Source organism: Hemicordylus capensis, chromosome 4 (assembly GCF_027244095.1).
Source record: "Hemicordylus capensis ecotype Gifberg chromosome 4, rHemCap1.1.pri, whole genome shotgun sequence".
Classification (NCBI taxonomy): domain Eukaryota; kingdom Metazoa; phylum Chordata; class Lepidosauria; order Squamata; family Cordylidae; genus Hemicordylus; species Hemicordylus capensis.
Genome location: NC_069660.1, coordinates 85,267,955 through 85,284,589, shown reverse-complemented (window position 1 = coordinate 85,284,589; position 16,635 = coordinate 85,267,955). Strand labels below are relative to the sequence as shown.

At 45.2% G+C, this 16,635-nt stretch overlaps 1 protein-coding gene across 6 annotated transcripts in view; it reads right to left on the bottom strand.

The window, feature by feature from the left end:
- ZSWIM5 (zinc finger SWIM-type containing 5) overlaps positions 1-16,635 on the bottom strand; it is a 212,413-nt gene that overhangs the window by 36,719 nt on the left and 159,059 nt on the right. For all 6 annotated transcript variants that reach the window (XM_053245476.1, XM_053245472.1, XM_053245473.1 and 3 more), the window contains one exon: positions 4,797-4,945. In XM_053245476.1, the coding sequence (XP_053101451.1) occupies positions 4,797-4,945 (149 nt within the window). The remainder of the gene's footprint in view (positions 1-4,796; positions 4,946-16,635) is intronic.

Sequence of the window (16,635 nt, the reverse complement as noted above, 5' to 3'; positions counted from 1 at the left end):
TAATCCCCTTTCAATTCGCTTGGTAGCCGGTGAATCTGGGGGCAATCGTCCCACTGCCTGTTAATTGACTTGTCCCCATATGCCAACAAATGGGGAGCCCACGATCCCGTGAGGTTCCTGAGCATGTCAAGAGTGGGAGCTACAAGCCTGTAGTCCCAGACATAAGCAGAGGGGCTTCTGGGATCCCACAGAACAGCAGTGATGGCAACAACATGCCCTTGAAAACAAGCACAACTTCAGCAAACACTGCTGATTTAGCAACTTGCTGCAAAAAGAGATAAAGGAATTGGCTCTAACTGAAGGGGAGGATTTTTATTCATTTACATTTATATCCCGCTCTTCCTCCAAGGAGCCCAGAGTGGTGTACTACATACTTGAGTTTCTCCTCATAACAACCCTGTGAAGTAGGTTAGACTGAGAGAGAAGTGACTGGCCCAGAGTCCCCCAGCTAGATTTCAGTTAAATAGGCTGTGAAACAGGTACAAGTTCAAATCCTAATCACTGGAATGTTTAAAATAAGTTGGATAATTTCTTTGGAACTCCAGTACTTCAGAACAAAGAACAATGATGTCTCAAAATACAGAGCAACACAGATTGGGACACCTTAGAATAAGAAATGAAAGAATATATGTGCAATCTTCTTTGCTTTGCTTCAAAAGGGAGAAAATGGCAAGTAAAAATTTAGGTGAGCTCATTGGGTGGGTTTTTAATTTTTTTTATTATTGAAGTATGTGTGCGCGCATGCATGCATGCAATGCTTAAATCCTATACACATTTACCTGGGAATATGTCCCATTTGACTCAACCAGACTTATTTCTTAGTAGACATGCACAGGATTAAGTTGCAAATCTCTTTCTCTCTCAAAAACTTTTATTAAAAGTATGCAAAGTCTTGAAAAACGTTATCTCCAAATCAAACACAGGTGTTGGGGGAAAACATTTTAAAGTTGTTTGTGCAAGTATATTCAATGTTATGAAACAAACACATATTTTTACTAAAATATATTCAATATTTAATACAGGTCACAAATGTTTAAGCTTCTTACTATGCCCAATGTTATTTTACACACATCATTGCAAACTACTGGAATTTTAATATTAGTGACAAATTGTGTCTTGCAGGGCCAGACAGTGTGAGGATTCACCAGGGGAGCTGGGTGGAAGTCAAGGTCAGGTTACAAGCCAGGGTCAGAAGCCGGAAAGTCAGGCCCACACAGAAGGAATGGGAAATTGCGTCTAGTCAAGCCAAGGTCAGGAACCAGGAGTTTAGGTCTACACAGGAGCAGGCAAGTCAGATCAGTCAAAGCCAGAGACGGAAGCCAGGAGATCAACTCTACATAAGAGCAGTGTTCCCCACACTTTTTCTTCACAAAGAGAACAGGCGCTCCTGCTGGTGAGGTGGACAGCCAGATAAATCCATGCTGTAAATTATTGTCCAGGAAGTCCCTGAGGGCTGCCAAATCTGGTTCCAACAAGGGATATATATGGGTCACTGGGAGGCAGGTCCTGGTACCAGGTCAATGGCACAATCACAGGGTCTGTGGGGTGGCAAGGTGTCCGCTTCTATTGGGCTGAAGACATCTTGGAACTCAGCATAGTCTACTGACAAGATGTGGCTGGAGTAGCTGTAGAAAAGACATGGCCTTTGGGTCATGCTCACAGTGTTGTAGGCAGTATTCAGAAGGGAACACTACTTCCTGCTGGCTCCACACAATGGCTGGGTCATGTTGGATGAGCCATGTTACCCCCAATACCACCAAAAAGTGGTGGGGGGATGATGCCGCCACGTTCAAGACCAGCTGTTCCTTATGGTTCTGGATCTCCAGCCCCAAAGCTGGGATTTCCCAACTTACTGGAATTGAGAGTAGCAGCCAGCCATTAATTGTTTCCTCTGGTACAGAGACTGACCTGTGTATCACGGGAATTCTTATGTTGTATCACAAAAGATTCATCTATGAAGGAACTTGAAGGAACTACTACTAATCAATCTAGTTGTCTATGTGCCCCTGGGAATACAAGAACTACAGCCAGTTGTACATGCCCTGCTGCAGAGGAATAGGCTGGAGTGAGCTATTCACAAGCATGTCCCATCATGAGGGGCCCATTCATCCCTGACATGACTGTTTCCAGTGATAGGCTCCTTAGCCAGATAACAAGTGACTAAATGTACAGGTTGTGCACAATAGAAACACAGGTTAAGATGATGACATCACGTTTTGGGGGGTTATATAAGATCAAGCTCTCCTGGGCAGAGGGTCCAGCCTCATTTGGTGGGCATGAAGGAGAACTACCCATTGCCTGGAGCCTGGGAGCAGGGTGTCTTTTTCAACTTTCCAGGCGGCCCTCGATATGGAGGCATAAGTAATCAAATCAGGGAGTCAGGAAGGAGGCTCTGCCCAGGCTAATTCATCTAGAATTGCATCATCTAAGTTTTCCTTGAACTGCTCTATAAGGGCCACCTCATTCCATCCCAAATCTTGAGCACAAACCTGGAAAGCGCTAGCACAGTCCAATATGGATCCCATCCCCTGGTGCAAATGGAGGATCCATCAGTTAGCTGCTTCCTGCTTCAGAGGTTCCTCAAAGGACTGTCAGAATTCCACGAGGAAGTGAGGCCAGTCATCCAGACAGGGGCTGGGTTCAAAAAACTATGGGGTTGCCCTTCTGACTGCCCTTCAGAAGACTAATCAGGAAACAAGTGCGAAGGCAGTCTGTTGGAAGATCGTGAGTAGCAGCCACGGAGTGGCTTCGCGCCATGTCTACTCATGAGGAGACCCCCGGAGGGGAGGCGAAAAGCTGCCTCCCAGCTCCGGGGGTCTCGCCAGCATGCCCTGCACGCTCACACAGGGCATTCTGAAACTTGCGGAGGCCAATCGGCCCCCGCTCCCCCCAGCCCTGCCGGCTCCGTCACAGAGCCAGCAATTGTGTGGGCGGCCGATCCGGCTGCCCAGTGCTCCAGCCATGCTTGTGTGCAGGGAGAGCGGACTTAGCCCACTCTCCCCGCTCAGCGCCCCAAACTGGGTCTCACTGATCGTGAGACCTGGCTCTGTGTCTTGCAGGGCCAGGCAGTGTGAGGAGCTAGGTGGAAGTCGAGGTCAGGTAAAAACAACAACAGGATAATAAGCCAGGAAGTAATGTACAGTCAAACCTCACTAATTGTGGACCCGGCATCTATGGTTTCGTGTATCCATGGTCGGGTAATTGCCACACAACCTCGGGATACATGATAAAATTAAGCAATTAAAGGGTTAAGACTTGCATATCTGAGGGTCAGGGATGGACGGAAATGACCTCTGAGGAGCCATTTTGTGGCTCATTTGTGTGTGTGTGTGGGGGGGGGTGAGGCAGGGTTTAAAACCTGTGGGGTTTTTGCAGGGAAAAAATACAGTTTTGGACTTTGGGGGGCATTGCTGAACAGCTAGAGATACACAGAGCACAACAGGGAACTCCCCTGCAATTTCCCCCACTTTTTCTTCTGTTTTTCGCTGTCTCAGGAACCTATCCCCACAATTCCCATTGCCCTAATACCCCATTATCCACAGTTTTGCTATACACACACACCCATGGAACGGAACCTCTGTGGATAATGGGGTTCTCATGTACATACAGGAGGAATGAGGAATCAGGTCTAGTCAAGCCAAGGTCAGAGTTAGGAGATCACATCTACACAGGAGCAGGCAAATCAGGTAAGTCAAAGCCAGGGTTGGAAGCCAGTATATCAGGTCTACATAAGAGCAGGGCAAGGAACAGGCTACAAGCTTAGGCAACGATGTTGTTGCACCAAGGACCTCCAGCAAACTGAGCCCTTTTCAAGGCCATGCCCCCTGGTCGGGAATGTGGCAATCTTAAAGTGGCCACACCGTATTACTCAGTTTCTGGCTGCGGCATAGCTGAGGCATGGCTACAGCTTCTTCCTCTGGAGGAGGAGGAATAGTGAAAGGGAGCATTCTTGGGACAAAGGGGAGGTTCCAGAGGCACAGGGTCTCCCAGGTTCTGGAGCAGGCGGCTCTCATGTCCCGCTTCTTCAGCCAGGTCTTCGGGGTCTATCTGATGCTCGGGGTCACTCTTGGCTGAAATGGGGTTGGGCTCAGGGCCTGTGTCAGTTGAGGGATGATCAGGTTCAGGGTCCATCTCAGATGAGGAGAAATCAAGCTTGGGGATAATGACATTTCTCTTCCCTCAACAGACACATACATAATAGACATCCCAGCTCGGTGAAATCTGCAAAGCCTTAAGACAAAGGAATCCTTATCACAGAAAAGCAGCATCTAAATTCTGTTTTACATACATACATACATACATACATACAATCATCACAATCTATTTTATCATTTCATTCAGTGTGTAAAAGGAATCAGATTCAGTTTTATCTCTACTGGCCACTAAGGGCGCCACACATTCATCCACACATATGAATGTCAGTATGGGTTAAGTATCTCCTGAGAGCCTATTCAATTTTGTGGCTACAATTCTTTTTTTCATTATGCCCAATATATCCAGTTCATATATGTTCCTCTGGGTGGATCTATCTAGGCACTTGCTAGAACCGACAAAATACTTGGGAGCAAGGGAGAAGATATTTCACAGTATTCACTCCAATTCCTAGCAGCAAGTGAGGGAGGGCAATCTAAACCACACCAATGCCAGCTCAGTTTCTAAAAAAGAGGAAGGAAAGTGATCAGGAGTACCAGTAGCCGATTTATGGAGCTTCTAGAGGAGATATCTGAAAAGGAAAGGGATACCAAAAAGTCTCAAGCTAAGAGCTGAGTTTTTGCAAAAAGAAAGCCAGTCCTCACCTTTGCAAACATGGAATTGAGTTGCTTCCCAGAGCCATAGTACCCTCCTTGGGAGAGGAAGAGCTTCACTTGCTCTCGTACCTGTTCCTCATCCAAATGCCAGCAATTCTCGTCATCAATGCTGGCCCCTGCTGTAGGATCTGGTGCACCTGTGGCAAGAGAAGCCCAGCGATGAAAAGAGACCATTACCAGAGGCATGACAGAGGTGGAATTGCTCAAGGTACCTTCTCATGCCAGCCATTTAATTTTTTAATACTGTCTATTGCATTCAGATTGGTATATTTTTTGTATAGGAAGGATTAAGAAATGAAACAGTATTTTGTACAAACATGCTCCAATATTTGCCACAATAGGTGTGACACTGCCAGTATAATTATTCATTTATAGCACATCACTTTGGGTTGAAACCCCAAACTCTGCCACATTCAGACTCAGTGACAGTCTGGAAGACATCCCCACTCCCACCCCCTGCATGTTTGTTTGTTTGTTACATTTCTAGACCGCCTCATCCAAAGGCTCTGGGTGGTGCACAAGTTTAAAAAACATAAAAACAAACACCATTTTTAAAACACACTGCTTAAAACAATATAAAAACAATCTTAAAACAGTTCAGAACCATTTAAAACCAATTAAAATACTTCAAAACAATTTTTAAAAAAAACTGTAAACAAAAAATTGTTTACAGCCATTTCTCATACCAATCCTTACTCCGTTATTCTTATGTGTCTACCTTTAGCAGGGCTCAGCAAGAGAAACCACTGCAAACAACACTGTGAGCAGAACGAGGCTTTCTCAACCCCTCCTCCATTGTGCACTCTATGTGCCCCTGCCTCAAAAACCAACCCCAAGGGTTGATGAACCCCCAAGAACAATGTGTGATATGACATAGTAGGGGGCTGCCAGTGGAGGGGGGGTAATGAAAATAACACCTCCCTTTGCATGAGCAGATGTGTGATTCCACTCACACAAATCAGATCCAGACCTATAGAGCAGAGCAATTCTCCAGTTCAGCCCATGAACACACACTTGCAAGCAATGATCAGTAGGTGGGTCCAGGTGGGCGAGGGGGGGGATCATTAAATGTTAGGAGTTGAGATGTCCATGCAGAAGGCACACAATACCTCTGACACAATTTAGCAATAGACTGTGAGTTTATTACTTCAAGAAGGATTCAACAAGGAGCTGTGTGAAGCAGTTTTATAAGAATATAAGAAGAGCCTTGATGGATCAGTCCAGCAACCTGTTTCCTACAGTGGCCCACCAGATGCCTCTGGGAAGACCACAAACAGGAGATGAAGGTTTGCCCCTTCTCCTGTAGTTGCTCCCCTACAACTAGTGTTTGGAGATGTCCTACCTCTTAACCTGGAAGCAATCTATAGCCATCTAGACTAGTAGCCATTGATAGACTTGTCCTCCAAGAATTTGCCCAAGCTCTGCTTACAGCCATCCAAACAAGTGGTCATCATCATGATCATGAATTTCAAATATTAATTCTGTGCTGTGTGATCTTTTATTTGTTCTAAATTCTTGTCAGTTTCATGGGGTGACCCCTGGTTCTAGCATGGTGAGAGAGGGAGAAAAACTTCTCCCTGTACACTCTCTCCACACCTGCAAGCCTGAGATGAAAAGCAGAACAAATGGTGATGGAGGTCCAGAGAAAACATTTCCTCCAATGTTTGGATGACGTTTCCTCAGAACGGACAAAACAGTACTTTTGGTATAGCCCTAGATGTAGCTAATGGGGGTTCACTGGCCAGGTATCCCAAGATGGCCAACACCTTGCCACATGGCACCCTGCACCAAATCTTCATACTGTAGTGTGCAAAACAATCACAAGTAATAGATGTTAAAATAAAAATGAGATCTTAAGCAGTCCCAGATGCACTTCTGCTAACCTAGGCAACAGGAAGGCAAGGACTGTGCATCAATAGCACCTTTGACAAAACCAATGGTCGCTTGGGGGTGGGGGGAATGTAATTTCAATTTTTTCCATCTCCTGTTCCCAAAATTGGTGCTGCATTACAACCAGTTTCTTGATGGTCCATGGTAAGACCTTTCATGGCTCAGTCTTTTGCTACTGGATGAGGGATGTCAATTTCCAGACATCCCCCTTCATCCAGCAGCAGGAAAGAACAGAACAAAATAACAGAAAAAATCCTGCCTAGCCAGGCACAGAGGCTCTTCTCACGATTAGTGAGAACTGCCTGGGGAAGGTTTGCGGAGAGTGCAGGCTTAGCCCGCTCTCCCCGCACACGAGCAGGCAGTCTGCTCCAGGCAGCCAAAGCGGCCGCCCTCACAACTACTGGCTCCATTATGGAGCCAGTGGGGGCTGGGGAGATCGGGGGCTGCATGGCCCCCGGAAGCTCCAGCATGCCCTGCACGAGTGTGCAGGGCATGCTGGAGAGACCCCCGAGCCAGGAGGCTGCTTTTCAGCCTTCCGGTCAGGGGTCTACTCGTGAGCTGCCACGCCGCAGCAACTCACGATCGGAAAGCCCGGGTTAGCGGAGTGCTTGCTTCGCTAACCTGGGCTTAGAGGACTACTTAAGCGGGTGACCCACTTAAGAACCACCAGGCTTGCAGCTGAGCCCGGTGGTTCACACGATGGTAGAAAATCGGACTAGCGGAGGCTAGTCCGATTTCCTACCATCGTGTGAATAGCCTCACAGTGTGTTACTGCTGGAAGCATTGAGGTTCCATGTGAGCATGGGGCCAGTTTCTGTGTTCACACTTGCCTACCTGTGTCTAAATGCATTGACAGAGGATTCACTGACACCACCAATCTCTGGAGCAGCACTTAATGGGATGACTGGCTCCCATTATAGTTTAGAGAGTCATCTTGTTTTAACTACTGGTTTAAAGATGTCTCACTTATCTTTAGGTAAATACAGCCCACTGGAAACTGTTAAACTTTACTTCTGCAGATAACTCTTATCCTGTGAAATGTTTGCTACTCCAAGAAGTGGCACTTAGACTCTGAGCTGCTCAATGAGAGTGTTTTATTAAGAGAGAATAAGCATGCCCCAAACAACTCATTTCTCTTTTTCTTTCCTTCCTAGACTTTCATGGCTTTCTGTTTTTGTTTCTCAAAATACTTCTGATTAATTCCTCAGTGCCTTTCACTTTTCAGGCTTGTGTTTAGTAGTGCTGCAAGGCATGCAATTGGTTTGCAAGAGCAGCTGGTAGCTCAGTTGATGTGCCTTGCACTATTAATTGCTTGCATGTAGAAAACCCGAATGCCCCAAGATGGGGCGGGGGGGGGGCTTGCAGAATCAAAAGGAGCTGAGCTTAAAAATGAAGGTTACAGAGTTGACGAGGCTTTTCCCACTTTGAAGCCACCAGAAAAAATGCTGTTTGTACTTGGAGAGGACAAAGCAATATTTATGAAGCACTCAGTTGTAGAGCACTCCCATGAAATTAAAAAGCGTTCTGTATTGTCGTGCTGCAGTCAATTTGCACAAGCCAGGGAAAAAACAGATTCTCTTTTCAAACCTTTGAAATGCTTCAAAGGCAGCTTTGTAAGGAGCTGAACAATGCTGTTACTTTGTAGAAATTATCAGCATGTATGCATCTGGATGCTTTACATTAGATAACCAAAACCCACACAAAATACCAAGTTCCTTACACGAGACTGTCCCCGCACAAAAATTCCTGAGTGAAATATGGTGACAATGAAAAATCATGGTGCCTGGAGCATGCTCTGTTGAACTTTAACCCACTTGCCTCATGCTTATTACTACACTTCAGTGAGCAACGGGGTCATCACTGGAACAGCAAGACATGGACAGCAGAAGGGTGGGGGGGATAGCTACAGCACTTCTAATTCAATCAACTCCACTGGAATCCTGCCTGTCAGTAAAGGTTCATCTCTCTTCCCATTCAGAGATCGCTGGTTAGAAAATGCCGCATTGATCCTCCAGGAGGATTTTTTTTTACCCCAGACATAAACCTGGCTAGGTTCCAGAACAGAGGGGAAAACCCGAATCATGTGTGAAGTATTCTCTGAAATATTGCACAGACTTCAGGGTAAATCTGGCTGATATGGGAACGCACACACATCCTCCCAAAGTAAAGTCAAGGTAAAGTCACGGTCTGTAAAAGCTCCGGGCGATGCATGGAATACCAAGAATTTCCTGCAGGAGTTTCACTCTCACTCTGTTGTATGCACATGTAAAACACACACACACACACACACACACACACACACACACACACACACACACACACCCCTCTACCTTCATGGAGCCAGTGGTAGCATTCTCAACCCCCAAGAGAGCCAAGAGTTTGCTCATGGAGCAAAAGCAATACATTAGAACAATGTACCTAGAAAATCCGTATTGTAATGCTTCCATCAAAAGCAATCCAGCTGCTTCAAAAAGAATTCAGAAGATAGGTGATATGGCAAAGCAGGTTTGCCACCCATAGGGATCTCTTTTATCTGACAAGACACACAATAAGGCTGTTCTCACGAGCAGCCCAAGCCTGGGCTAGATTGCTCGTGTGGAGTGCTGGGATTCGTGCAGATCCTAGCGCTCCTGCCCAGCCTAACTCCACTCCTGAACCTGGCTCTCAGCCGAAGCTAAGGGAGCGAGCACAGAATCGAGTGTCTCCTCAGGCTGCACACAGCCCGAGAAAACACAAGAGACGTCTGATGGGAGAATTCCCCAAGGCACCATGCAAATTCCTCAAGGCACCTCATGATCCATTGGAAGTAATGGACATAGCAATGCATAATTTTAAGTCACAGCAAAACAGTCCTGTTCCACAACAGTGCAGGTGGTGTTTGAGTTGCATGCAGAAGCACAGGCGGTACTGAACTGCCTGCGTTTTGCTGCATAGGATGTACAACAAAGTCTTTCCCTTCATTTTTATATTTTAGTATGATTGATTGACTTTTCTAAACACCAGAGAATAAGTATAAAGACATGCAACATTAGTAGCACTTTGTGCTTGTTTCTACAAATCTACAAGCACAACCCAAGAGCTAGGATACAGCTTAAACTCTTAGAAGTTAAATGTAAAACTATAGCTATTTCCACTTTTCTATTTTAAGCCTGCCATTAATTAAACTTCAACAATTCCTGCAGTCATGAAGTGGGGAAATCTAACTACCCACATGTGAATATATTTTGCTTTTCTATCAGAGATTTATGAAATAATGTTTGAATATGTGGGTCTTACATACACAACAAAGAAGATTATAATATGCCACAAACAACGCTGTAAAAATTGATACACACTTCAGAGTAAATAATGGAATTTGCAACATGTTCAAATATTAATAAGATGGACTTTCAATTTCCTTTTGCCAATATTAACATGCTGCTAAGCCAGCCTGGAACACATGGTACACAAGGAAGACAATGGGCAGTTTTCCCATCTCAGCTCCAAGCTGATCGAGGAATGAACAAAGGGAGGGCCCTCCAGACTTTTTAAACTGTCGCTCATATAGTAACACTGCAGCTATCAAAATCTGGTCTCAAATCAGCTTTACAGATGTTCTCCAGAGGCCTGTTAACAGAATGAATTTTTCAGAGATATAAGAACCCCTTAAATCTTCAGCCTTGCTTACAGAACTCAGAAGGCTGACAGTTAAAAGCAAGGGAGAGAGATGCCTGGAATAACACGAGGAAGCTCTTCTCATGATCAGTGAGAAGGGCTTTGGGGCTAACTGCTACAAGCAGCTGCTAGTAGCTGGGCGGCCAGATCAGCTGCCCACACGACTTCCGGCTCCGTAATGGTGCCAGCGGGGATCGGGGGCCGCATGGTCCCCGGAAGTTCCAGGATGCCCCATGCAAGTGTGCAGGGCATCCTGGAGAAACTCCCGTGCCCAGGAAGCTGCTTGCAGCCTCCCAGTCAGGGGTCTACTTATGTGTCACCATGTGCCACAGCAACACACGAGCAAAAAGATGTGGTTGACGGAGTGGTTAACTCTCTTAGCCCACTTCCCAGTGATTGTGAGAATAGCTTCGAGGTGTTTTCCTCTTCTTGTTAAGTAGCATCACCTTCCATAGGAATTTACACCGTGATGGTCAGTATCTCTACAACATAAGATGCAAAGAAAGTCTGATGTACTCTCTCCTTCAGCCTGCTTGAAGATCCAGGCTGGTTGAAGGAGATGGCACATCAGACTTCCTTTGCATCTCCCCTGGGTCTCCAAAGCAGTACTCGAGGAACCAGAGCTGAGGTTGTCCATTCAAGATAAACATGTCTGAAAGTGAAATAAGCTCTAGAATACAGACCAACACTTTGCTTTTTGTTCCATCTGAAAAGGTGCTCCAACATTACTGCACAACATTTACAATTAGAGCTACCAACCAGACTAACTTGGGCTCTGTTGGGGCTGTGTTTGTATTGCTAGAGGCTTGGTTATTTGCACAGACTAACTCCCATCAACCCCAGCTACAGTGGCATAATCCCATAGTCAGAGATTATGGGAGTTGTAGTCCAACATCTGCAGGATCACCAAAGTAGTGTGGCCCTGCCCTAACCTATTTCCACCATTTGACTTTACCTTTAAATCACTCCTTACCATATGTATCTTTTGAAAAGCTGCCATAAAGAGGAGGTGGCTCAGGTAAGGGACACACTCAGTGAAAGGGATGAACTCACAAGGAAACTGCCTGAATTGCTGAATTCTCAGCAGAAAAACTTGGCATACTCTGTGGCTGAGATATCTTAGAAATGTGATTCAGTTTGTCATTTGCTATTTGACAGAAGTGGGATTTCTGAAATGTAGGGCTTGATTTCAGTGCACCTAAATCCTTTGCAAAGTTTTGCTTTCAGATATGGCTTTTACCTTGCTATAATCTTTGAATCAAACGTTACTAAGGCCCTGTAGTCTAAAAACAGCTGGAGGGCAGAATTTGTGCAGCCTGAGTAGGGAAAGGAAGAGGAAAGACAGCTGGTGGCATGAAAAGATTCCAGGAGTAATACCAAATCTCTCCCCTCCTTCACCTCCTACCTCCTAGCACTTTTGCTTTCCCTTTCCAGAGCAACTCAATGAACAGCTCCTCCCTCTCTTCTAATGAAAATTCCTTTGATACCTTGATTAAGTGCCGTCAAGTCAGTGTCGACTCTTAGCGACCAAATAGATAGATTCTCTCCAGGATGATCTGTCTTCAACTTGGCCTTTTAGGTCTCTCAGTGGTGCATTCATTGCTGTCGTAATCGAGTCCATCCACCTTGCTGCTGGTTGTCCTCTTCTTCTCTTTCCTTCAACTTTTCCCTGTATTATGGACTTCTAAAGGGAGCTAGGTTTTCGCATAATGTGTCCAAAGTATGATAGTTTGAGCCTGGTCATTTGTGCCTCAAGTGAAAATTCTGGGTTGATTTGTTCTATCAGCCATTGGTTTGTTTTCCTGGCTGTCCATGGTATCCTCAAAAGTCTTCTCCAGCACTAAAGTTCAAAAGCGTCAATGCTTTTTCTATCTTGTTTCTCTGAAGTCCAGCTTTTGCATCCATATAGTGTCACAGGAAAAACCACTGTCTGAACGATTCTAATTTTTGTAGGTATAGACATGTCACAGCATCTAAATATCCTTTCCAAGGCCTTCATTGCAACCCTACCAAGTGCTAGTCTGCAGCGTATTTCTTGACTGCTGGATCTTTTACTGTTGATGGCTGATCCAAAAAGGCAGAAGCTATCCACCACTTCAATGTCTTCATTATCAATTCTGAGGCTGGTTGCTATACCCATTGAAATTAGTTTAGTTGTCTTTACATTTAGTTATAGTCCCATTTTCTCACTGTGCTCCTTGACTTTTATTACTAGAGCTTGCAGATCATCCACATTCTCAGCTATCAGAGTGGTGTCATTAGCATAGCACAAGTTATTGATGTTTCTTCCTCCAACTTTAAAACCACTATCATCTTCTTCCAATCCAGCTTCTCTCAGTATATGTTCAGCATATAAATTGAATAAAGGAGAAAGTATACAGCCTTGTCTTACTCCTTTGCCGATCTGGAACCAGTCTGTTTCATCATGTTTGGTCTGGACTGTGGCTTCCTGTCCTGTGTATAGGTTTCTCATGAGAACAACGAGATGTTCTGGGACACCCATTTTCCTAAGGATATTCTACAACTTGACATGGTTGACGCAATCAAAGGCTTTTCTGTAGTAAATAAAGCACATATTGACTACTTTCTGGTATTCGTTGGCTTTCTCAATTATCCAGCGTGCATCAGCAATGATGTCTCTTGTTCCTCGGCCTTTTCTGAAACCAGCTTGGACATCTGTCGTTTCCCTTTCCACGTAGGGCTCTAATCTGCGTTGGATGATCCTGAGCATTATTTTGCTAGCATGTGAAATTAAGAATATTGTGCAATACCCTCACATTATTCTATCCTCAAGACATAAAGGAAGGTGGTGGAGGTACCCCAAGGGAGTTTAACGTGGATGGTGGGAAACAAGATGCATCATGCAAGGGAGAGGAAATCATGATAAATGGCATTCATCACATAAAGCCCTCTCAGCAGGTGAGCTCTACAGGGAAAGGAGAAACAAGTTGGCAAGGGTAAAATGGGTGTACCGTGCTAAGGAGCCGCAGGTGAGTGGGTAGGATGAAGTGAGGCCAATATAAAGTAAGCAAAAGCTATCACTGATAGTCAGCTCGGAGCTCAGCCTTCAGATGCCCATCCATAACAAGCACACAAATGTAAGAACCATTTTAGTCTACTTCAATATCAGGTTTTCAAAGGCAGAAAAATGAAAACTAATCTAGAAAAGTGCAGGCTATCTTAAAGCAGCAGCATAGAATAAATGCACAAGTTCAGAGTGTGGAAGTAGTAGGTTTGTTAAGTTCCTAATTTAAACCAGGAGATCTGCCCCCCAACCAGATATAACACTGAGGTACTTCAACCCTTTTGCTCAGTAGTCTACATCTTACATGCCTTCACATTTCCCACAGTGCTTTCACAACAGGACTCCAGTAGGCCTGTACATCGATGTTTACTTGTTGATTATAAGTTTTATAGGCAGTGGTGGCTGGCAGGCACTAGGGCTAGGCGGGGCGGAGGGGAGCTCACTCACCAAGGCAGGAGTGAGTGGACTCCCCCTTCCCTGCTACCATGCTGGTGGGGGGAAAGCCAGCTGACATGGAGAAAAGCAGGGAGATAGAGAGAGAAAACCAGGGGCAAAAGGAAGAAACCAGAAAGTGGGGAGAAAGCAGAAAACAGGGGCCAAAAGGCAGAAGGCAAAAAGGGGGAGAAAGAAGAAGGCAGGGGCCAAATGTTTGCGGGGGGAGAAGGCAGGGGCCAAAAGGCAGAAGGGGGGAGGAGAGAGAAGACAGGGGACAAAAGGCAAAAGACAGAAAGTAATGAGCAGGGGAAAAAGAGGGACAGAGAGAAAGGAGATAGAGGGGCAGAAAAGAGAACTCAAGGGGGAGAAAGCCGTGACTTGCATCCCCTCACCAAACAAAACAGAGAAACTCAAACTTGCCAGTACAGGCAGCCAGCAGATCTTCCAAAGAACCTGCCTGTTGCTTCCTTCCTTGGTTTTATTGGTTAGGACAGTCTGTTAATCCAGCTGTTCCAGCCAACCTGATTCCTAGGGGGTGCCAGCCTGGCACTGACCACTCCAGGAACTAAACAAGTTATACTAAGAACTAATCTGCCTACTTTTCTTTCAGTTTCTCTACAACTGGACTAAATTTGGTACAGATTGGTTAGGCAGCTCACAAGTTAGCCCACTTGCACCTCAAACATTCATGTGTCCAACATCTTGAATTGGGGTAGATAATATCATCACAAACTATGCCATTGAGGTGTCCTTATGTGTCTCTACAATTTGGTTCATATTGGTCCAATTTGGTTCATATTGGTCCAGGCACTGCAAAGCTGATAGCGGGGAACACACACACACAGACGGACACACATGAACACACATCGAATGCTGGGTGATCTCATAAGCCTACTGGAAAGTAGGCTTAAAATAGGTAAATAGTTATTCTAGTAAGAACAAATCTGCCTACTTTCCATTCACTATCCCTACAACTGAACTAAATTTGATCCAAATTGGTTAGCCCACTAGCATCTCATGCATCCACCATCTTGAATTGGGGTAGATGACATCATCACAAACTATGTGTTTGAAATGTCCCTATGTGTCCCTACAACTGTACCAAATTTGGTCCAAATCGATTCCCACTTGCACCTCACACATGTCCACCATCCTGAAACAGGGTGGATGACATCATTATAAATGACACCCTTGAGCTGTCCCTATGTGTTCCTACACCTGTAGCAAATTTGATTCAAATTGGCTAGGCAGTTCACAAGTTAGCCCAATTGCACCTCAAGTGTTCACATGTCTGCCATCTTGTACTAGGGTGGATGACATCTTCACAAACCACGCCGTTGAGTGTCCCTGTGTGTCACTCACTACAACTGTATCAAATTTGGTTGAAATTGGTTAGACGGTCCACAAGTTAGCCCACTTGCACCTCAAATGTTTATGCATCTGCCATCTTGAATCAAGGTGGATGCCATCATCACAAACTACACCGTTGAGGTGCCTCTGTGTGTCACTCACTACAACTGTACCAAATTTGGTTCAAATTGGTTAGGCGGTCCACAAGTTATCCCGCAAGTGGGCTAACTTGTGAACTACCTAACCAATCTGAACCAAATTAGGTACAGTTGTAGTGAGTGACACACAGGAACACCTCAATGGCATAGTTTGTGATGATGTCATCCATCCTGATTCAAGATGGCGGACGCACAAACATTTGAGGTGCAAGTGGGCTAACTTGTGAACCGTCTAACCGATTTGAATCACATTGGTGTAGCTTTTAATGATGTCCTCCACTCCAAACCAAGATGGCAGATGCATGAACATTTGAGGAGCAAGAGGACTAACTTGTGGACCCTCTAATAATTTTGAGCCAAATTTAGTCCAATGGTAAGGATACTGAAAGGAAAGTAGTTCCTTTAGTTCGTAGTAGAACTGGTTTAGTTCCTGGAGAGGTTGATGCCAGGCCAGTGCCCCTACAGATCAGACTGGCTGGAACAACTTGATTAGCAGGCTGTTCCAGCCAATAAGACCAAGGAATGAAGCAACAAAGAAAGAGAAGGTGCTGGAGGAAGCTGCCTGTACTGGTAAGTTTGAATTTCAATGGTAGCTTGCTTGTTTTGTTTGGTTGGGGAAGGGGCACAGCCCCTCCTGCCCTTACTGATGGGCCACCTCTGCTTACAGGTCTCGTCAAGAGAAGCCCCAGATATTTGAGCCATTTAACATACAAGTCAGTTAAGGGGGATAGGTGATACATTTCAAGTTCTTGAGCCATGTCTGAATGATGGCAAAACAAGAAGAAATCCATTGATTCAGGATTTGTTTCTTCCTAATCAATGCCAAAGCATGAAAAACTTTAATCATACCCTAGGAAGCATGTCTTGTGTTTCAAAGCTGAGGATCAGGAGTGCAGGCATTACATTTGGTGGTTAAAAAGCAAAAAATGTTTCGTAGGCGATGTTGCCAATTATCAGCTGCCTTGTCATCTGAACATAATTAGCTGGGATCTAAACGGAGGAATTAGAGGGGGGAAATTCACTCCTCCTCACTTCAAAATACTTTATACACAAATAGAAACAACAGTTTTCTGGTTTTTAAGTGCCATAGTCAACAAGCCTCTGGGTGCTTTCTGCTAGCACTGAAGCAGCTGACAAAGGAGAGGAGAGCTGGTCTAGGAGAGGAGAGCTGGTCTTGTGGTAGCAAGCATGACTTGTCCCCATAGCTAAGCAGGGTCTGCCCTGGTTGCAGATGAATGGGAGACTTGATGTGTGAGCACTGCAAGATATTCCCCTCAGGGGATGAAGCCACTCTGAGAAGAGCAGAAGGTTTCAA